The following is a 24,009-nucleotide window of genomic DNA, read 5'->3' on the forward strand; positions in this document are numbered from 1 at the left end:
GCCTTGTTAACAAGGTTTTTTTAGCCTTGTGTACTTGTCAAATTCTTCCTGAAATTATGTACACGGCTTTTAGCCTTGTGTACTTGTCAAATTTTTCCTGAAATTATGTGCAAGGCTATAGCCTTGTGCACTTGTCAAATTTTGCCTGAAAATACGTACAAGGCTATAGCCTTGTGTACACAGCTTTTAGCCTTGTGTACTTGTCAAATTTTGCCTGAAAATATGTACAAGGCTATAGCCTTGTGTACACGGCTTTTAGCCTTGTGTACTTGTCAAATTTCGCCTGAAAATATGTACAAGGCTATAGCCTTGTGTACACAGCTTTTAGCCTTGTGTACTTGTCAAATTTTGCCTGAAAATATGTACAGTCTTGTGTACCTGTCAAATTTTGCCTGAAAACATCTACAAGGTTATAGCCTTGTGTACACGGCTTTTAGCCTTGTGTACTTGTCAAATTTTTCCTGAAATTATGTACAAGGCTTTAGCCTTGTGAACAAGGCCTTTAGCCTTTTGTACTTGTCAAATTTTGCCTGAAAATATGTACAAGGCTTGTGTATACGGCTTTTAGCCTTGTGTACTTGTCAAATTTTTCCTGAAATTATGAACAAGGCCTTTAGCCTTTTGTACTTGTCAAATTTTGCCTGAAAATATGTACAAGGCTTGTGTATACGGCTTTGAGCCTTGTGTACTTGTCAAATTTTTCCTGAAATTATGTACAAGGCTATAGCCTTGTGAACAAGGCCTTTAGCCTTTTGTACTTGTCAAATTTTGCCTGAAAATATGTACAAGGCTATAGCCTTGTGAACAAGGCCTTTAGCCTTGTGTACTTGTCAAATTTGGCCTGAAAATATGCCTTGTGTACCTGTCAAATCTTGCCTGAAAATATGTACAAGGCTATAGCCTTGTGAACTTGTCAAAGCCTACTTGATTATTAATTTTGTATTTTTATGATCAATGTTTGCTTTATTCTAGAAATGAGATGGACAAGGACTCAAATTAGAGCTGGAGGGTGGGGGCGTGTCACACTACAGAATGGAATATCTACCCTCGTTTTATTCAACAATGCCTGCCTGAGATACATGTAGGAGTACAGGGACAGGTTGCTGGAACATCTATGGATTGATTGATTGATTGATTGATTGATTGATTGATTGATTGATTGATTGATTGATTGATTGATTGATTGATTGATTGATTGATTGATTTGGGATTCTCATCGACCTAACTGGCAGCTGAGTTGCGAAGGATGTGGCTACAGTGTGTTCGAGGCGCAGGCATATGCAAGAATGCCTTAGACAGCCAGCCACATCAACCCATGATGACCAAAAAGCAAAGCTAGAGTTCATAAGTGTGTGATTTTTCCAGAGGGAGGAAAACCGGAGCGTCCAGAGAAAAAGCCCCATATCATAATAGGAGGAAATCAACGCACAACTCTACTCTACTTTTTCTTAGCCGGGATTGTACCAGGGTCACTGTGGTGAGAGGCAATAGCTTTATCCAAGACCGGAAGCTGACATGGTTGAACTGGTGAGCCTTTTTCAATTTTGTTTTATCTGAATTTTGTTAATGGCCTTTTGTTACGTTATTTTTTAGTTTTTGGGGTAAAATTATCAGTCCAAAGAACATCTACATGTACATGTATGTAGTGGGTGCGTTCGTTTAGCTTCCCTGGGTCCACCCCGGTGTGTGGCGTGTTTTTTTCCAGGACAAACGTGTGCAGATAATTACCCACGTTCGCCCCGGGGGAAAAAACACCGCCACACACCGGGGTCGACCCAGGGAAGCTAAACGAACCCACCCAAAGTAAAGTTGCCTGTACATGTACATAGTACTTTACTTTTAGAACGTAACTCACAAATCTGTTGAAAGCTGAACTGGTCCAATGACGCGAGTTAATCAAAAATAGAAATAAATGGGGTTAAATGAAAAATTAATGACGTCTCAAAACTTGTTCAACGCTCAGCTGGGGTTTTTTTTACCTTGAAATTACGTGTAAATTAGCTAAGCACTGAAAAATTATGCTTACCGGAATGTGGTTATCAGCCACAATACCAAGTCACATGTTGAATTTGTGACTGATATCCTGATCATTTCTGCATTGCAACTGTGATTTAAACTTGTTGATAAATAGTTGGTTTGCGGTAACACCATGTCTACTTGCCAGGTAGAGTTGTTCTTAGAGAACTCTTTCTTTATTCTATGACTGCAGAGTAAATTTATATCGAATGTTCGGGAGAGTTCTAAAAAGAACTGTCCTGCTTTTTAACTACTACCCGGGCGGAAGGTATAGAAAATTGGCTGGGACTACTACTTAAAGGCAGTGGACACTATTGGTAACTACTCAAAATAATTATAATCATGAAACCTTTCTTGATTACGAGTAATGGGGAGAGGTTGATGGTATAAAACATTGCGAGAAACGGCTCCCTCTGAAGTGACGCAGTTTTCGAGAAAGAAGTAATTTTCCATGAATTTGATTTCGAGACCTCAGATTTAGAATTTGAGGTCTCGAAATCAAGCATCGGAAAGCACACAACTTTGTGTGACAAGGGTGTTTTTTTCTTTCATTATTATCTCGCAACTTCGATGACCGATATTGAGCTCAAATTTTCCGAGATTAGTTATTTTATGCATATGTTGAGATACACCAACTGTGAAGGCTAGTCTTTGACATTTACCAATAGTGTCCAGGGTCTTTAAGCTTATAGGATCGTATTTAACTGCACTACCGTGGAGTCAGTTCTTGGATTGATAAATAGTTGCTCTTTGATGTGCGCACCAACTCTGTATTCTGTTTTGTCTTTTTGGTGATGTTTCTACATGGTACATGTTGTATGCTTAGCGTTCATTCAAAGCAATAACACCAATCCGGTCTGGCCTTGGAGGTCGACCAATGCAACAACACAGCATGTCTTGAAGACCTTTCAGAAACTTCTTGTATTTTAAGACATAAATGATACGATTGATCACTGAGTTTAGGTTGTACATTAATCCAAAATTTCCATTAATATGTTATAAATCTGAGAACTGCAAATGGTATTTCTTTGGAAGCAGATGAAGGTGGCAAGAATAGTTTGTGTCCATAGTAGAATCAATGCATCCATGACAATAATAAGCATAATGGTCATGTTTCGTCTTGCTTTGAACAGTTTATAGGCTGCTGCTTGTACTCTGTCTCGCGAGAATTGTTGAGCACTTCTCTTCATTGTGGCTAGGATCTTGTAGAACGCCCAACTCATTAATAGGATGGGCAATAGGTGGCTGAACACAAAACAAAGAACCTGTTCTATGTTTATAAGAATGTATGATGCGTTAGAAAGGAAGAAGCATATCTTGCCAGGGCCCATTTTCATAGAGCTGCTAAGCACAAAAATTTTCTAAGCATGAAATTTCTTCCTCGATAAAAACATGACTACCAACCAAATTTCAGCGTGATTTTCAGGACAAGCAAACAACAGCTGAATACCAGTAACAAGGAATATGCAACAAATTGAAATTTGGTTGGTAATCCTGTTTTTACCAAGGAAGAAATTGCATGCTACGCAAATTTGTGTGCTTAGCAGCTCTATGAAATTGGGCCCTGTTGTGTTGTTATCCTTTCCAGTAATTGGTATAGATACATGTAAAAGGAAGAGGGCTTGATAGTAGAACTGATACATTGTACCTCCCATGCCATGAAAATAATCATTGTAACTTTTTTAGCAGACATCATTCTGGGATAATGCAGTGGATGCACTATTCCTATTTATAACAGCCTTTTTTTTGTTTTTAATAGCTGTATGCTCTGTGCCGAACCAACGTGAAGTGATCTTACAACAATGCATCGCATTCCATAGCGCGCCCTCAGCCTTAATGCGTGCCCATGCACTGTGAAGAAAACCAATATGTTCTAATTCACACATGGTTGCTCAACCGAACATACTTGAATTTTATAACACCCTTTACAAATATTCTGCCTTTTCATTGGTTTAAGCGCGTCACATGATATGTCTTAGTTTTACTGGACGACGGCCGTGTGATAGTGCATCGTTTGCCATGTGATAGTCCGACGACTATCACACAGCGTGCAGTACCCAGACGTCTTCTTACCCACTTCGAACCCAATCAGTTGTGCATCTGTGTGTCTGAAACGCACGTACAAACGTTACGTGTACGAGGATGATAAATAGTCTGTTAGGGTGTTATTAAACAAATATTGACTGTTTTCACTCGTGCTATGGTTAAAAGTGCGACTCCCTCGATGATCCCCGAACCGTTCCATTTTCCCTCGGCTGCGCCTCGGTTAAATAGAACGCTCTGGGGATCACCTCGGGAGTCGTAGTTTTAACCATAGCACTTGAAGCAGTCAATATTTGTATAACATCGTTCATAGGTCAGCAGACACAGAACATACGTAGCTTGATGAGTATTGCTGTTGCTAACACCCCTAAAAGGTGTATTTGGTCTAGTTATTGTCTGGAACCAAAAGGTCAGTCACCTTGAAAGTGCCTTTTTGTCACTATTGGCTTTCCCTGCCTATTGGCATTACTGATGCAGTTTCAAAACACTTGAGAACTTGAGTTGTTTTTACACAGTTATGATGAAGCGAATCAAACAGTGACTACATGTATTGGTGCTAATTTCAGACTGCCAGGGGTCAATAGTTTAGTGTGAGCATGAATCTGTACTGTATCAAGCTACATCTACAATGTAGTTGATCACACCAATAAATCCCAAAGATTGCATACATTCCACTGCTGTAGGGTCGCTGAAATGGAGACAGATCATCAGTTTATACCCGAGTTTTGGCAGAAATCTCATAAAAATGGTGTATAATCTGGACTCGACTGATATCAAACTATTGTTCTTGAATGCTGGTTCTTTAATCTACCATTGTCTACACTGATTTAATGTCAAATCACAAATAGCTTATAATTGCTCATATCGTGTTATATTTCTACAATAATAGTATTTTGTTTCTTTTTATGTCTACGCAGTTTCTTTGAAGGCACTTGACACTAATGGTAATGACTCAAAATAATTATTACCATAACAAATTAATTGGTAACGGGTAATGGCGAGCTGTTGACAATGGTTGATAGTATAAAACACTGTGAGAAACGGCTCCCTCTGAAGTAATGTAGTTTTCGAGAAAGAAGTCATTTTCCCCGAATTTGGTTTCGAGACCTCATACACGTCATAATTAGATTTTGAGGTCCCAAAATCAAGCATCTGACAGCACACAACTTTGTGTGACAATTGTGTTTTTTCTTTCATTATTATCTCGCAACTTCCACGACCAATTGAGCTAAAATCTTGACAGGTTGTTATTTTATGCATGTGTTGAGATTAACCAAGTGAGAAACTGGTCTTTGACAATTACTAATAGTGTCCAGTGTCTTTAAAACCACTGGAAAAATTGCACTCAGTGCAATTGCTATTAAATGTATAATGGGTGTTTTTATGAGCGGACAGTTTCACAAGAGCTGAGATGGTTGATGTTAACTCATCCATCAACAAAGTGAAATACTGTTACATTTTCTCATTATCTAATAAACAGCTTATACTTTGTCGATGAGTATTATAAATCCATGTACAGCTTATAGGAGCTTGTTTCTTCTCAGTTAAACATGGAGTTCAGTTTGGGTTTTTTAGGAACAATTTCAATTGTAGATGAATTATAAAAATTAAAATGTCTATTGCCATGCCTGGGCTTGATTTTCGACAGAAAATCCACAAGACTGCAAGCCTTGTACATGTAGCTCAAAATGTTTACTAAAGACCCAAAGTTGCATATTAATGACGTCACACTCTCAAAACGGAGGCAGATCGTTGGACAATAGCTGTTCTCTGTGCGTAAAAACGTGCGCATGACCTCAGCGTACCTGTAGCGTTATGCAAGAGGAGCTATGAATTTCTTACACAATTCTGAACGCGCCTCCGAACAATGCGCCTAGTTTTGGGTGTCAATTCTCTTTTTCTCGAAAACTACATGAATGTTACTTTCTCAAAAACTATGTTACTTCAGAGGGAGCCGTTTCTCACAATGTTTTATACTATCAACCTCTCCCCATTACTCGTTACAAAGAAAGGTTTTATGCTAACAATTACTTTGAGTAATAATCAGTAGTGTCCAGTGCCTTTATTAACAGCTAATTAGGGGAAATAGGTAATGGCTACATGTATGTAGTACACAGTCAGACATGGCATTTCCATTCAATTTGATTCCTGATTGTTTTTTTTAAATCCCTCTAGTCGCTGCACTGCCCAATGCCCAAAGCTGCTGAAAAGTTAAGAAGTAAAGTTTGCAAGACACTTCCAGTTAATGAACTGAATCTTTTTACAAAATAGATATCCACAAAGACTTTCTATTTTTAACACGTTTCAACATCTCTACTGTAATAATAATAATTGCTTGAAGCTTATCCCATTCAGAAGTAATAACTCTAATTCCCAGAGAACAATAATTGCTGCTCAATTAAACTTCTCTTATGGCTGGCTCCTTGACAGTGTAAATGGAGATCCATTTGTGCCATTCAACTGAATCTTTCTACACAAGAGATATGCCCAAAGGCTAAATATTTTTAACAAGTTTCAACATCTCTACTGTTATAATAATAATTGATTGAAAGCTTTTCCCAACAGGGAACAATAATTGCCGCTCATATAAAGAGATTTAATATCGCCATGTCAATGACATTTGTTAAACATTAATCACAATCGTTAGTATCATGAAAGAAGTCACAGTTTTCATCTAGTGTTCATCTAACACGTTTCGTTCATTCATAGCAATTTGAACACCAATCCGGTCTGGCCTTGGAGGTCGACCAATGCAACAACACAGCATGTCTTGAAGACCTTTCCGAAACTTCTTGTATTTAAAGATGTAAATGATGGGATTGATCACTGAGTTCAATCTGTGCATGAATACGAATACACCTAGTACATCGCGGCCCAAACAAATTTTAAAGTAACCCCATTCTGTCAAGCAGATAAGCGAATATAAAATCAGTGGTGTCCACAGTAAAAACAGTGCACCCATGACAATCTTAAGCATGCTGATCACGTTCTGTCTGGCCTGAAAAAGCTCAAGGGCTGCTCCTTGTACATTCTGTCGTTGAAGTTGTTGAGCACTTCTCTTGAGAGTGGCTTGGATCTTGTAGTAAATCCAACTCATAAATAGGATGGGCAACAGGTAGCCAAATAGAAAGAAGAGCACATTGCTTACACTCTCAATGGTGTTAGAAGTGTCACTCTCTGATGTGCAAGTACCATTGCTAGCATTAGTGGTAAACAAACGTGGGGTTGAAATCGCAAATGACATCCCAAGCGCTATGAAAATGATCAAGATAGTTTTTTTAGCAGACATCATTCTGGGATAGTGCAATGGATGTACTATTCCTATATATCGTTCATAGGTCACAAGACACAGAGCATAAATTGATAAGTAGGCTGTTAACCACTCAATAAAGTTACTGCTGACAAACCGACAATAGATCTCTCTACCAGCCGTGGCATTGATCAATACAAGAAGCTGACAGCAAAGAATGCTGTCAACAATAGCAAGATATGCCAGCAAGAAGTTAGTCATATTATGAAGGCTTTTGGTGCGAAGGATGACCAGCCAAGCTAGAGTGTTGAGAAACATTCCAACTGCTCCTTGTACATTTGTTATAGTTAAAAACCATTGAGACATTTTCAGTCTTTTGAACACCGTCGTTTGCCTCAGAAATATCAAGTACAATCCTGAAGTGATGCTAGTAGTGATTGATCAGAGTTGTCAACGTTCATCAAGGAAGTTTTGTAAACGGGATGCCAGATCATTTCTCACACAAACAGAAGATATGTTGGAGTTATTCTTCAGTCTGATGGGCGAATGCAAACAGTCTTTGAATTTTCTACACCAAGTGATTGTTCAATCAATACTACTATTTGCTGCCGAAATGTTTTATACAGTGTAATTTCAAAATGCTAGAGAACTCCAATAGCCCGATACATAAACTGAAAACAATTTCAATGTTGACAGCAATCCTGAAGTAGTGACGAAGTCAAAGATGGTAAGCCACAGATCTCCCAGTCTGCTCTGTGCAGTTGCTCATTGAAACTCTGTTTTAGTTCCGAGAGTGTACCTCACAATGCACAGTTTAATTATACATATAAATGTCATTCAGTCGGTGATTGATCTGTTTGACAAGTGATTTCAACTGTTATCCCCATTAACACAATGGGACTTGACAGGGTTTTGTTTGCCATACTGAATGCCTGACACTCAGACTTTGCCATTAATTTACTGCTAATCTACTCCGCAGTAGTAGAATATAGCAAGACAGTTCTCTAAAAAACAAAACTCTACCTGGCAAGTAGATATACACATCGTAAACCAAATAAATATTGATGCCACACCATGAAATGCCTCAAATCATATATAATTTACTGCTATAGTTTAAAATATGCAAATAGCTTAAAGGCACTGGACACCTTCGGTAATTGTCAAAGACCAGTCTTTACACTTGGTGTACATGTACATGTACTTCAACATATTCATAAAATAACAAACCTGTGAAAATGGTTGTCGAAGTTGCGAGAGATTAATACCTTGTCGCAAAAGCTGTGTGCTTTCAGCTGGGAGGTCTCAAATTCAATTCAAATGTTTTAGTGAGAAATCACTTCTTTCTCAAAAACTACATTGCTTGAGAGGAAGCCGTTTCTCACAATGTTTTTTACTATCAACAGCTCTCCATTGCTCATTACCAAGTAAGTTTTTATGCAAACAATTATTTTGAGTTATTACCAATAGCGTCTATGTACACATACAAGTGCCTTTTAAGTGTTTTTCATCACAATTGATAGGTAAGCCTAATGGTGTAGTTGTCATTGCATTTTTTAATCAGCAAGTGCTCAGTTTTCTTGAATATAAACAAAGGGCTTGAAAAATAGAAATGACACACCCTTGCTCTGGAAACGGATAAACCCTGTGGAAACACAGACACTATTTTCCATCAGATGAAAACCATCCACAATTACTCTTGTCCCATTTAGGTTGTAATGTTGTAACAATATTCACAATTGTACTTGTTTAAAGGCACTATAATTGTCAAAGACCAGTCTTCTCACTTGGTGTATCCCAACATATGCATAAAATAACAAACCTGTGAAAATTTTGACTCAATTAGTCATTGAAGTTGCAACCCTTGTTGTACATACATGTATTGTAATAGTGTGCTTTCAGATAGGAATAAAAGGCTTCTGGCCAGAAGTCTTTTATTCATTTTTAGTGAGAAATTACCTCTTTCTCAAAAACTACCTCACTTCAGAGGGAGGCGTTTCTTACTGTAATGTTTCATACTATCAACAGCTCTCCGTTGCTCGTTAGTAAGGTTTTATGCTTGTCTCGGTTGCGACCGCTGAATGATGATGATTTATGCTTGTTATATTTTGAGTAATTACAAAACGTGTATAGTGTATTTAACTAATTTTAATTAAAACAAAATGAAATGAAATGATCAGAACATTGGGATGGATGTTGTAGGAAGTCAGTTTCCAAAATCATGTGTGACTCAATCAAACGGCCTTACATTTTTGAAACAGTGTTTGCTCGATTTTTTTGATTAAAGAATACTGTAATTTGTGTAGACAATATTCCACAAGCTGTTGGGAAATGTTTGTAATTTGACAACATTTATGGTGTGAACTTGATGTGATTGGGTGCTCCTAGTGTTCTTCTCACACAATTTGTTCATTCATAGCAATCTGACCACCAATCAGGTCTGGCCTTAGAGATCGACCAATGCAACGACACAGCATGTCTTGAAGACCTTTTCAAAACTTCTTGTATATAGAATACATGTACGTAAAGGATGAGTTCACAGAGATGATTTTTGTACACTAAATCAAAAACAATATTTAGTGTGCCTGAACAATTGTTGTAGCCTCTTTCTGACAAGTAGATAATTGTAAAAAGACCTTGGTGTCCACAGTGCAAACAGTGCACCCATGACAATCCTAGGCATGATGGTCACATTCTGCTCATGCTTTGTAGTGGGGTGTTTGTAAATGTTTTTGAAACGTTTGAGCCCGCGTCTTCATGACGTCGGGTATATTACTGATTTTGGGGGTTGAGCAAAGAATTGACTAGAGTGGGATTCGAACCAATGACCTCTGGATTAATGTGCCGGCGCTCTACCAACTGAGCTATCTAGCCCTATATTGGTAAAAAAGCGCCAGGACCTTAATCTGGAGGTTGTTGGTTCGAATCCCACCTTTGTTCAACTCCGAAAATCATTTAAAAATTTACCCAGTCAGTTTCCCTTGTTGTTTGTACTGATAGGTACTGTATATTATTGAGCAGAAAGTGGTAAACCGAGCAAGTTCAAAATTTGCCCGGGTATGGCTGGCACTTTTCTCACGCAAGTTTTCTTTTTCCTTGCTGGATCATAGATCTCCTCACTGCACGTCGCATTATTTTTGTTGTTTATTTCTGATTTGCTGTGTGTTTGTGTCCAATTGTGCATGCAGTTCTCATGGCTGGCTACTTGACGGTGTAAATAGAGATCCATTTTTGCCATTCATCAAAGTCTGTCTGGGAGGTAAAATGGTGGAAGATGATTGTGCATGGTGTTGTGGTTGGCTGCTTATCAACTTAATGCCGTCAAGGTTGCAAAACACTCCCAAGTGAGCAGGTAATTTTAAAACAACAACCCATTTGAGGCAATTTCATTTCGTTTCAACTTTCATCGCATGGTCCCAGCCCCAGGGCCACCGCAACCTTTTTTTTGTGCCCAATGAAGCTAACATGTGGCCCCATCTTGATTATGAAGTTTATAATCGATTGCTCCTTCTTGAATTTTCTTTTATGCTTATAGTTAGTTTTGATTCATAAATACCTCGTTTCGCTATTCCTATTGGTGGAGAGCGCGTCACGTGGGGGTGTTTAAACCTTTGATAATGACCAGTGTTTATAACCTGTTGTGAGCGAATACTCCGCGCCAGTCTTGGTGCAAGATGTTTCTTGTTACGGGCGATGCAGGCGCTGTTGATGAGTTGGCCGCACTGTGTGTGTGAAAGGAAAACCAGAACGTGTTGCACCAAGACTATGCATGCGCACGAACGGAAACGGAAACTGTTGGAAATAGGCATGCAACACACGGACGTCGTACATGGAAGAAGAAACATACAATCACATCGGAAACGGATAAGTTTTGCAGAGTTTCTTACTTTATTACGCCTTTTAACCAAAACGGTTTTTATGAATGGGAATAAAAGGGTAGCTACTAGTTCTTTCACGGCCGTCTAAAACCTTGCAGGGTCGAATTCCTCGCCTTCAGCTTGGGCCTTTATCACACGGCAATTCGACCCTGCCTGTTTTAAACAGCCGTGAAAGAACTAGTCGCTACCCTTTAATTCCCTTAGTAATTACCAATAGTGTCCAGTGCCTTTAATATTAACTGCTAATTAATGCGAATGGGTAATGGCTGGTACACAGTCAAAAATGGCATTCCATTTAACATGATTCCTGATTGTTTTTTGAAACCCTGTTGTCACTGCACTCTCCGAAAGCTGCTGAAAAGTTAGAAGTATAGTTTGCAAGACACTACCAGTATATAAACTGAATCTTTCTACACAAGAGATATCCACAAAGGCTATATATTTTTAACAAGTTTCAACATCTCTACTGCAATAATAATCATTGATTGAAAGCTTATCCCATTCAGAAGTAACAACTCTTCGGGGAACAACAATTGCCGCTCAATTAAAGAGATTTAATATAGCCATGTCTATTCATTCATTACTCATTATTCATTCAAACTGATATTTATTTCCATACTTCATGAAAACAGAGTACAAACAATGTTTTTAAGGAATAACCAATAAACAAAGCTATTTAATGACATTTTTAAAACATATCACAATCATTAGGTTTATCATTATCAGAAGTCACAGTTTTCATCTACTGTCATCTACATGTATGTAACACGTTTCGTTCATTCATCTGTTCATAGCAATTTGAACACCAATCAGGTCTGGCCTTGGAGGTCGACCAATGCAACAACACAGCATGTCTTGAAGACCTTTCCGAAACTTCTTGTATTTAAAGATGTAAATGATGGGATTAATCACAGAGTTCAGTCTGTGCATGAATACCACTACACTTAGTACATCTAGTGTGCCTGAACAAATGTTAAAGAAGCCCCATTCTGTCCAGCAGATAATATAATATAAAGACTGTGGTGTCCACAGAACAAACAGTGCACCCATGACAATCTTAAGCATGCTGATCACATTCTGTCTGGCCTGAAAAAGCCTAAGGGCTGCTCCTTGTACATTCTGTTGTTGGAGTTGTTGAGCACTTCTCTTGAGAGTAGCTTGGATCTTGTAGTAAATCCAACCCATAAAAAGGATGGGCAACAGGTAGCCAAATAGAAGGAAGAGCACAAATAATGCAGATTCCATGGTGTCAGATGAGTCAGTTCGAACACAGGTATCATTGCTAGCAGTCAATGTAAACAAACGTGGGGTTGAAAAAAGAAATGACATCCCAGACGCTATGAAAATGATGCAGATAACTTTTTTAAGAGACATCATTCTGGGATAGTGCAGTGGACGCACTATTCCTATATATCGTTCATAGGTCACCAGACACAGAGCATAAATTGATGAGTAGGCTATTAAGAACTCTATAAAGCCAATCCGACAATAGATCTCTCTACCAATGAAACTCTCTGGTAGCTGGGTCATCTTTGTGGCACTGAACACAATTAAGTAACAGCACAAAATGCTATCAACAACAGCAAGATATGCCAGCAAGTAGTTTGTCGTGTTATGAAGGCTTTTGGTGCGAAGGATGACCAGCCAAGCTAGAGTGTTGAGAACTAATCCAATAGTTCCCTGTACATTTGTTATGATAACCCATTCATACATTTTCAGTCTTTTGAACACCGTCGTTTGCCTCAGAAATATCAACTATAATCCTGAACTGATGCTTGTAGTGATTGATCAGAGTTGTCAACATTCACTAAAGGAAGTTTTGATAATTGTGGATGCACCAAGATCTTTTCTCACTTCATGTGTTGATCACACAGAAGATATGTTGGAGTTATTCTTCCGTCTGATGGGCGAATGAAAACAGTCTTTGAAGTTTCTACACCACGTGATATTGTTCAAACAATGCTACCGAAATAGTTTATACAGAATAGTTTCTAAATGCTAGCGAAATCCAGTAGCCTGATACATGTACATAAACTGAGAACACTTTCAATGTTGACAGCAATCATAGATAAGAGATGAAGTCCAAGATGGTCAGCCACAGATCTCCCAGTCTGCTCTCCGCTGTTGCTCCTTGAAACTCTGTATTAGCTTTGAGAGTGTACCTCATAATGCACAGTTTTATTATACATAGACTGTAATGTCATTCAGCCCTTGAGTGATCTGTTTGACAAGTGATTTCAACTGTTACCCCCATTAACACAAATGGACTTGACAGGGTTTTGTTTGCCAAACTAAATGCCTGCCACTCAGAATTTGCCATTAATTTACTGCTGATCTACTATAAATTATTTTAAAATAGCAAGACAGTTCTCTTACAAAAAAAAACGCTACCTGGCAAGTAGACATGGTAGATATAAATAATTTGCAAAAGACGCCAGTGTTACAGGCAAATTGCATTTTGGCTTTGAGGCGCGTCAAGAGAATGGATTATTAACACAGCCACGCTGCTTACATGTAACCAATCAGGCAACGAGTTTTGTGAAATGTGCGCATGCTGCACGCTGTTCTTGCGCAAAACGCATGGCTGTGTGTTCCAAATTGCCCGTAAAGATGGCTTATACATCATGTGGGCCTATACACATGACGTTACCGCTAACCAAACAAATATTCACCTTGCAATGCCTCAAATCATCTATAAACACAAAAAGCCTGGCAATCAGAAGTTGTCATTGATTTACTGCTGGCTTATAACATGCAAATATCTTAAGTGCTTATTTCATCTCAATTAATCAGCAAGTCTACATGTTGTCATTGCATTTTTTAGTAAGCAAGTGCTCAGTTTTTCTCAAATACAAACAAAGGACTTGAAAAATAGAAATGACATCACCCTTGCAAATGGAAGCAGATAAGGAAACTCTTAACCCTTTGAAAACAATGGCCGCTGTTTTCCCTGTTTCCCACTTGATGAAAATCATCCACAATTACTCTATTTACCAGTTAATGTTGTGTATTCACATTTTTACCTGTTTAAAGGCACTGAATTTGTTTGGTAATTGTCAAGTGAAAGACCAGTCTTGTCACTTAGTGTGTCCTAACATGTTATGCATAAAATAACAAGCCTGTGACAATTTGGACTCAATTGGTCATTGAAGTTGAAAGAAAATGATGCAAGAAAAAACACCCTTGTTGGTAAAAAAAAGTGTGCTTTCAGATAGGAATAAAAGGCTTCTGGTCAGAAGTCTTTTATTCATTTAGTGAGAAATTACCTCTTTCTCAAAAACTATGTTACTTCAGAGGGAGTCGTTTCTCACAATGTTTAAGACTATCAACAGCTCTGCATTGGTCGTACCAAATAAGGTTTTATGCTAATATTTATTCTGAGTAATTACCAAAGAGTACAGTGCAAAAAATTAACAAAATGAAATGAATGGATTAGCATATTTGGATGGATCATTTGTGGGCATTCAGTTTCCAAAATCATTTGACTGATCAAACGGCCTTACATTTTGGAAACGGTATTTTCTCCAATTTTTGTTATTCTAGATTACTGTAATTTGTGTAGACAATTATTCCACTAGCTGTTGGGAAATGATTTTAATTTGACAACACTTTTGTGTACATGTAGGCCTATTGCTTGATGTGATTCGGTGCTCCTAGTGTTCTTTTAACATTTTAACAAGTTTTGTTCATTTATAGCAAAATGAACACCAATTTGGTTTTGCCTTAGAGGTCGACCAATGCAATTGAAGACCTTTTCAAAACTTCTTGTATTAGAAAACGTAAAGGATGAGATTAATCCATGGATATACTTGTTATCTGTGCTCATTGAAAGTGTATTAAGGGACACTAAGAATATATGAACGATATTACAACTTCTCAAATCAGGTAGAAAGTAAAGAAACTTTTAGTCAAATTCGTGTGCGCATTGTAAAGAAGCTTAAAGCCCAGTTCATACTTCCTGCGAATGCGAATGCGAAGCGAATTTTGGTGACGCAACAATTGGTACGCGCTCCATTTCCCTTTGTGACGCAATGAAATTCGCATCGCACGAAGCATTCGCAGGAAGTATAAACCGGGCTTCATACTCAGGACGTTAGTGCAGTGACACTGACTGACGTCCTACGAGGGCTAATTCTGCCCATGCTTTGTGGTGAGGTGTTTATAGCTGTTTTTGAAACATTCAAGCCCGTGTGTTTAGGACGTCGCATATGATCGCAAAGTAATCAACCAAGCAATTTGCTCTGGATACGGTTGGCAGTGTAACTGGAGATCCTTTTTTCCTGTTCAGCAAAGTCTGTCTGGGAGACAAAGTGGTGGAACACGATTGTGCATGGCGTTGTGGTTTGCTGCTTATCAACTTTATGCCATCGAGGTTACAAAGCATTTACCTAAAAGAGCAGGTTATTTAAAGACCTGGACACTAGGGTAATTGTCAAAGACACTATTGGTGTATCTCTGTACATATACATAAAAATAAATAAAAACTTTACAAATTTGAACTCAATTGGTTGTCGAAGTTGCGAGATAATAATGGAAGAAAACAAAACCTTCCTTGTCAAATGAATTAATTCTGAGGTCTCGAAATCAAATTCGTGGAAATTACTTCTTTCTCCAAAACTATGTCACTTCAGGGGTAGCTGTTTCTCATATTGTTTTATACCATCAACAGCTCTCCATTGCTTGTTACCAAGTAATTTTTTTATGCTAAAAATTATTTTGAGTAATACCCAATAGTGTCCACTGCCTTTAAAACAACAACCCATTTGAGGCAATTCAATTTCAATTCAACTTTCATTGGATGGTGCCAGTCCCAGTGCCACCGCAATCATATTTTTATGGCGAATGAAGGTCAAATTTCGCCAATCTCATCGTGAAGTTTTGGTTTGATTGCTACTGTACTTGTGGATAGCCCCTTCTTCCCTTTTTGAGTTTTCTTAAAAGCATCACATGTTTACGGGAAACCAAGTGATTTTCGAGAGTGATCTTTTCAGCATAAAATCTCAAAACCGGGTTTTGTTGGGCTCATAGTCCCTGAAACAACGAACAACAACTGTAAGATCATTTGCTACAACTGGGTTGTAACCAGAATGATTTTCTTTGTGCCTTCCAGGTACAGCAATGCCGTAACTGCCTGATTTTTTGCCAACCGATGTTGGAAAACTATGGAAAGCCATAAATGCAAAACAAAAACAGATAGCTACTGTTTGTAACAATTAATGTGACACAAATATTTAAACAAATTGTTGAATTTATTGGAAACAAAGTGAACCAATCGTGTGAGGTATTTTGTTAATTTGAAAGTTTGCAATTTTGTTTAACTCGATTAAAACATCTGTTATTCCTTAGTTGCCCAAACTGATGAGCGTGAGTAGCGATCCGGCTGTTTTGTACCAAGGTACCAAAAAATACATCAACGTGATCGGTGGAACTACGGAGTCCGAAATCGTGGAGATTCCAAACATGATGAGGGATAAACAACTCTGACGTTGTGCATGGAATCTCGTTTGCGACCGCCAAATGATGTTGATGACCAAGGTAAAGACAGTTCTTTACAGGCACTGGATACAATTGTTATTTACTTAAAATAATTGTTAGCATACTTGGTAACGAGCAATGGAGAGCTGTTGATAGTATAAAACATTGTATGAAACGGCTCCCTCTGAAGTAACTTTGTTTTTGAGAAAGTAGTAAGTTCTTACTAAAATATTTGAATTGAATTCGAAACCTCAGCTGAGGTCTCGAATTCAAGGCATCTTAAAGCACAAAACTTGTGCGACAAGAGGTGTTTTTTTCTTCTATTATTCTTACAACTTCGAGGACCAATTGAGTTCAAATTTTCAAAGGACTGTTTTTTGTTTGTTACGCATTTTATGTGTTGATACACACCAATTGAGAAGACTGGTCTTTGAAAATTACCAAGGGTGACCAGTCCCTTTAAAAGAACTAAAAAGTTGCCCAAACTTCAAAATCTACTCCATGAATACAGCAAAAAGGGTTCTGATCGGATAAAGATATAGTCTTTAAATTTGTCTACAAGACTACCCTGTGATCAGAAAAAGATTGCCTTTTGATTTTCTGAATTCATTCTGGGGTAGTACATTTACAACAAGACTAGTTCAGAACAAAATAGCCTTCAATTTATAAATCTACTCTGCATTAATATATATACTGCAAGACAAGTGCTTATGATCAGAGTGAGATAAATGTAGCCTTTCCAATTTCCAAAACTACATGTATAATAAGCCAGCAGATGTCAACACACTTTCAGGTTTCCATACCCACTGCTAATGGTCATAAAAACTGGTCGTAAAACCACAAATGCAGCACATGGGGATTGTCTTCTGAGTGAAGCAAGAGCGTACTGCAGACTAACACTCACTATCTAGGTCTCAAGACCTGGTCTCTGTCTCAAGACCATCTCAAGACCTTTTTATGAATCTTGGTCTCAGTCTCGGACTGCAAATGTTTTTGGGTCTCGGAAGGGCTGGTTTCCTCCCTAGGATAGCTTTGTCTCAGTCTCGGACTGCGCCAGTCTAAGTCTCAAAAGAGCTGGTCTCTGTCTCGTCAGGGCTGGTCTCGGTCTCGGATGGGGAGGTCTCAATCTTGGTCTCGGCATCGGACTTCAAGGTCCCTACTACAACACTGACTCCAACCAACCAGCCTGTACACATCTTATGTTTTGTGCAAACATTTTCATTGCGGGTGCAAGTTGGTGCACGCATATTATATTGAAAATATTTGGACAATGTTTTTGAGGATCAATATAAAATTGTATACAATGCAACATATTCTCTGAAGAAATAGCAAACTTGTACACCACTGTTTAGGCTATTGAAAAGCCCTTTTCTCCCAAGTAACCTTAATTTAAACCTTTCAATATAAAATTTCATACAATGCAACATATTCTCTGAAGAAATGGCAAAACTTGTACACCACTATGAGCCATTGCAAGGCCTTTTTCTCCCAAGTACCCTTAACCTAAAATCAATTATATTAGTGAGCAGGAAGTAATACTCTCTTGTGTGGTTGTATTCTAGATACAAAAAGGCCTTCAGTTTACCTGGCTGGTCTATAACAATTTTAAAAGAGAAAACAGAGTAAAACAAGCCCTGAATTTACCAATAACGTTAGCCTTGATGCTGATAAAATTTTTCAATAGCTTTGGTTTTAGTTAGATAAGGTCTCACAGGAAATGCTACTGTAGTGCAGTGTTTGAATGGACATGGAGGAAGGTTTTTATGCTGCTTATAGTTTTTCAAGAGCATTTGATATTTCAAGTGGAGTCAATAATTCATACTACTTTTTTGCGACCTAATCTTGTATGCTGGAGCAGAAAGGGAAATTTGGAATTATTTAGGTTGTGCGGCTGTCACTGTGACTTTCATTTTTAGCTGTGGTACAACCAAGTAAAGAACTTCAAAGTGCCTTTTTGTACACTAGTCTTGTAAGCTGGAGCAGAAAGGGAAAGTTGGACTTATTTCGGTTGTGCTTCTGACTCTGTGACGTTATACAACCGAGTAAAGAATCCAATATGGTGGCTACCAAACAAACATCAGTGTGCAAGGTTTTCATTGAGATTGTCTGATCTGTTCATTTAGGGGAAGTAACCACGTTCATGGGAGATGTAGTTTCACTGAAGAAACCTGCCTGCCTGGTTGGGCCCTTTGGCGTGGCAACTGCTACAAAGTCATCGAAACTTTACCATGGTCCGAGGCCATTGATGAATGTATCAGGATAGGAGGGGTGATGACGGCACCAGGCTCTGCAGAGGAGGGTGCCTACCTGGAGAGTTTAACAGTCGTTAATACGTGGATCAACTGTAACGATCTCACATCACAAGGTAATGCTTTTGGTTTGTATTTTTCTAAGAAAGGTTTGCGGTAACACTTTGTGAATATCTCTTTTTGAGTAGTGTTATTTCTGAAAAGAACCAGTGGTTAACGAGTCAATAACCACCGGTTCTGGTTAGTGAGTCATTAACCACAGGGTTCTGGTTAACGACTCACTAACCATCGATTCTGGTTCACGATTCGTTAACCACTGTCTCTGGAGCTGTTTACGATGGTTAACGATTTGTTAACCACCGATAATGGTTAATGAGTCATTAACCACTGATTCTGCTTAACGAGTTGTTAACCACCGGTTCTGGTTAACTAGTCATTAACCACCACTCATAAATACCTCAGACAGTTTCGCTATTCCTATTGGTGGAGAGTGTGTCACGTGGGTGTGTACAAACCTTGGATATGACCAGTAAAAAGTGTTGAAACATGGGCGTGACACGCGAGCTTGCACCTGTGCTTATAAGACAGTTTCGTCATTCCTATTGTTCGAGAGCAACGGCTGAAACAGTTGTGCCACATCACGCGATACGCGCGACGCGCACAGCATTCCCCTATAGCGAGTTGTTTACCCGATCGGGCTGAGGGCCTTACCATTTCATGTTTGCATTTATTTTACTTTTTGACCAAAAAGTGTTGATGTTTTTTGACCGAAAAGGTATTTATGAATGCGAATCAAAGTGTATTGAATTGGTTTTCAACTAGTGGTTTAAACCCGCCGAGGCCTGGTTCTTGATAATCTACCTCGACTTCGTCTTGGAAAAATTATCAAGAACCAGGCCTCGTTGGGTTTAAACCACTAGTTGAAAACCTCTTCACCACACATTGATCGAGGCCTGGTTCTTGATAATTTACCTCGACTTCGTCTCGGTAAAATTATCTAGAACCAGGCCTCGTTGGGTTTAAACCACTAGTTGAAATCCGCTTCACCACACATTGATTCCCTTAGTTCTTTCTAGAACCAAGGCTACTCAAAAAGAGATATTCACATAGTGTTACTGCAAACTTCTCTTAGTTGTACTTCCACCATGCAAAGTGTCAAATCCTATGTATTTTTCTATTAAAATCACTCTACATTGAAAAAGTCATTTTTTAGGGCTATCCTGGCCTCAATAGACACTTATAATTGAAATGGATAACTCGAAAGAAGAAAATATGCAGTATGCAGATATGCACTTTAAGACACTGGACACTATTGGTAATTGTCAAAGACCAGTCTTCTCACTTTGTGTCTCTCAGCATATGCATAGAATAACAAACCTTCAGAAATTTGAACTCAATTGGTTGTTAAGTTGCGAGAGAATAATGGAAGGAAAAACACCCTTGTCACCCAAGTTGTGTGCTTTCATTGTGTGCATTGAATTTGAGACCTCAGCTGAGGTCTCAAATTCAATTCAAATAATAATTTTAGAAAGATTAATTTGCCTGTTGTTGTGGATTTGGTTTTTTTTACAGGCACGTGGGAGTGCAAGGACCTAGATACTTACATCGGCTACAGGAATTGGGCTGAGGGTAACCCTGACAATTATGACGGTAATGAACGATGTGTGGAGATTTGGAGACAATCAGCCTTATGGAACGATGCGGGATGTTATTGGGATCACCCGTCAGTCTGCAAGCAGTCTCTTACCAAGATTGTTCATTGGCGTTAACTTGCACACAGTCACACAAGTAATGGGAGACCTTGGAACACTAGTTGGAAGCAGACTTAGCAGGTAAATTTCCATTTCCAAGTAAATTTCCACAAAGCTGTTGTGTATGCGCCGTAGAACCTTGTAAATTCTTATACGGTACTACTGTAATTGAGTCTTAGAATTCATCACTGCAATTATCAGCTTTCTGAAAATTTGTATATACACTGTGCATTGTACTCCGTGCCTCGAGTACTTTGTTTGGTTGATCCGTGCGCTGTATAAGACTGCGATATTATCTTGGGAACATTTTACCACACAATATCAGACGTGCTGAAACTAATGATCAATTTAAAACCTGGGATTAGACACATTTGTTAGATCAATTATGTCATAGTAAATTTCTTTCTTTTCTGCCTTTTTCAATATATTTCTTTCTTTCTTGTGCATAAAGGACCTTATGGTGATGTGCACACTATAAGTACATGTACTGTCTATTAAAGGCACTGGACACTATTGGTAATTGTCAAAGACTAGCCATCACAGTTGGTGTATCTCAACATATGCATAAAATAACTAATCTCGGAAAATTTGAGCTCAATATCGGTCATCGAAGTTGCGAGATAATAATGAAAGAAAAAAACACCCTTGTCACACAAAGTTGTGTGCATTTAGATGGTTGATTTCGAGACCTCAAGTTCTAAATCTGACGTCTTGAAATCAAATTCGTGGAAAATTACTTCTTTCTCCAAAACTATGGCACTTCAGAGGGGGCCGTTTCTCACAATGTTTTAAACCATCATCCTCTCCCCATTACTCGTCACCAAGAAAGGTTTTATGCTAATAATTATTTTGAGTAATTAGCAATAGTGTCCACTGCCTTTAATGTTTACGTAGTTTTGAGCATGTGCACATGACCAAGAGTTGTGGTTTTTACCTGGCAAATCTGCTGACACCTAGCGTGCTAATCATCCCTCACTGTTTTCATTGTTTACCCTTTTCCAAAGCTAAGTAGTAAATATTTTCATATATTATATGAAAATACATAAAAAGGGGAGCAAGTCACTCTCTTGTGAAACAAATGACTAATAACCGGGTAATCTGACCCAACTCCTATAACACTTTAGATTTTATTATGTTCAGTTTATATGTTTAGCTGTACTTGTTTACAATTGCGTTCATTGTAGTTAGTAACAACATTGAATTTTTTAAAGAGCGGATGACAAACAACTGCCAAAGACAAGGAATGAAACATAAAAGGCAAAGTTAAAGTTTTGAACCATTTGACTGTTTTAATTTTATAATATTGAGATTATGCACAATAACAACTACATCTAACATGTTAAAATTCCTGAGATATTATGGACAATCGGCAGCGTTTATGAAGGAAGAATGCAGAAACAGTTCTCAGTTTGACATTTTGTTACATGTATATCAAGTAAGCTTTTATGATTATTTTGTTTTATACAAACATTGACTGCTTCGATTGCTATGGTTAAACGACTCGCGAGGTGATCCCCGGAGCGTTCTTTTGGAACGGTTCGAGGATCACTGAGGGAGTCAGAGTTTTAACCATAGCATGAGTAAAAGCAGTCAATATTTGTTTTATAACACCCCAACAGACTTTTTATCATCCTGGTACACGTAACGTTTCTAGGCACGTTTCAGATACACAGATGCATAACTGATTGGTTTCAACTATCATTTACACTATCACACGGCCGCATTTCTAGTAAAACTAAGACATATCATGTGACGCGCTCTAAACCAATGAAAAGGCAGAGTGTTTGTAAGGGGTGTTATAATAGTAATTACCAAAGTTATACCCCCCTTTAGTTTAAGGATACTGCATAAAGTATTGATATGGAATTTCGTATTGCTCTGTAATTAAAGGCAGTGGACAGTATTGGTAATTACTCAAGACAATGAAAGCATAAAACCATACTTGCTAACGAGTATTAGGGAGCTGTTGATAGTATCAAACATTGTGAGAACTGGCTCCCTCTGAAGTGACGTAGTTTCTGAGAAAGAAGTAATTTTCGACAAATTTGATTTTGAGCTTCAGAATTAGATTTTGAGGTCTCTAAATCACGCATCTGAAAGCACACAACTTCGTGTGACAAGGTTTTTTTTTCTTTCATTATTATCTCGCAATTTCGCAACTTCGACAACCAATTGAGCTCAAATTTTCACAGGTTTATTTTATGCATATGTTGAGATACACCAAGTGAGAAGACTGGTCTTTGACAATTATTAATAGTGTCCAGTGCCTTTAACTTTTTTTAATTTTTACTGTTTATACACAGGACCCAATTGTTCAACTGATATGACTAACCTATCTAAATAAATAATCAAATTCATAGATATTCCATCAAACTAAATTAAACATGTTTTTCCGATCCAAATGGTAAGTTTAATAGTGCATTGTTAATTTTGAGCCCTATATACAGCCTGTTCCAGTCAACACAGTTACATTAATGGTGCCTTCAAAATTTCAACCCCTAAAAACAGCTCGTTCCATAGCCTTGTGTACACAGCTTTTAGCCTTGCGTACTTGTCAAATTTTGCCTGAAAAATGTACAAGGTTTTTTTAGCCTTGTGTACTTGTCAAATTTTTCCTGTACATATTTACAAGGCTATAGCCTTGTGTACTTGTCAAATATTGCCTGAAAGTATGTGCAAGGCTATCAAATTTTGCCTGAAATATGTACAAGATTATAGCCTTGTGTACTTGTCAAATTTTGCCTGAAAATATGTACACGCCTATAATAGCCTTATGTACACGGCTTTTAGCCTTGTGTACTTGTCAAATTTTGCCTGAAAATATGTACAAGGCTACAGCCTTGTGTACTTATCAAATTTTGCCTGAAACTGTGTTTGAGGCTAAAGCCTTGTGTACATGGCTTTTAGCCTTGTGTACTTGTCAAATTTTGCCTGAAAATACGTACAAGGCTATAGCCTTGTGTACTTGTCAAATTTTGCCTGAAAATTTGTACAAGGCTATAGCCTTGTGTACACGGCTTTTAGCCTTGTGTACTCGCAAATTTTGCCTGAAAATATGTGCACTTGTCAAATTTTGCCTGAAAATAAGTACAAGGCTATAGCCTTGTGTACTCGTCAAATTTTGCCTGAAAAGATGTACAAGGCTATAGCCTTGTGTACTTGTCAAATTTTGCCTGAAAATATGTACACGCCTATAATAGCCTTATGTACACGGCTTTTAGCCTTGTGTACTTGTCAAATTTTGCCTGAAAATATGTACAAGGCTACAGCCTTGTGTACTTATCAAATTTTGCCTGAAACTATGTTTGAGGCTAAAGCCTTGTGTACATGGCTTTTAGCCTTGTGTACTT

At 38.2% G+C, this 24,009-nt stretch overlaps 2 protein-coding genes across 3 annotated transcripts in view; both read left to right on the forward strand.

Moving 5' to 3' along the window:
• Window positions 1-1,236, forward strand: part of LOC139938607 (C-type lectin lectoxin-Enh6-like) — a 28,208-nt gene extending 26,972 nt beyond the window's left edge. The window contains exon 7 of the transcript XR_011786177.1: window positions 973-1,236. The gene's annotated coding sequence lies outside the window, so the exon portion shown is untranslated. The remainder of the gene's footprint in view (window positions 1-972) is intronic.
• LOC139938608 (C-type lectin lectoxin-Enh6-like) lies at window positions 1,228-23,400 on the forward strand. 2 transcript variants are annotated; one of them, XM_071934201.1, is made up of 4 exons: window positions 1,228-1,527; window positions 16,531-16,719; window positions 18,783-19,024; window positions 20,481-23,400. In XM_071934201.1, exons 3-4 carry the CDS (start codon window positions 18,931-18,933, stop codon window positions 20,675-20,677), a joined length of 291 nt encoding a protein of 96 aa, XP_071790302.1. In that variant the 5' UTR covers window positions 1,228-1,527; window positions 16,531-16,719; window positions 18,783-18,930; the 3' UTR covers window positions 20,678-23,400. The 2 variants fall into 2 exon arrangements, with proteins under 2 accessions (XP_071790302.1, XP_071790303.1); XM_071934202.1 differs by lacking the exon at window positions 1,228-1,527 and adding an exon at window positions 10,596-10,658.
• The last annotated feature ends 609 nt before the right edge of the window (window positions 23,401-24,009 follow it).

Source organism: Asterias amurensis, chromosome 6, assembly GCF_032118995.1.
Source record: "Asterias amurensis chromosome 6, ASM3211899v1".
Taxonomy (NCBI): Eukaryota; Metazoa; Echinodermata; class Asteroidea; order Forcipulatida; family Asteriidae; genus Asterias; species Asterias amurensis.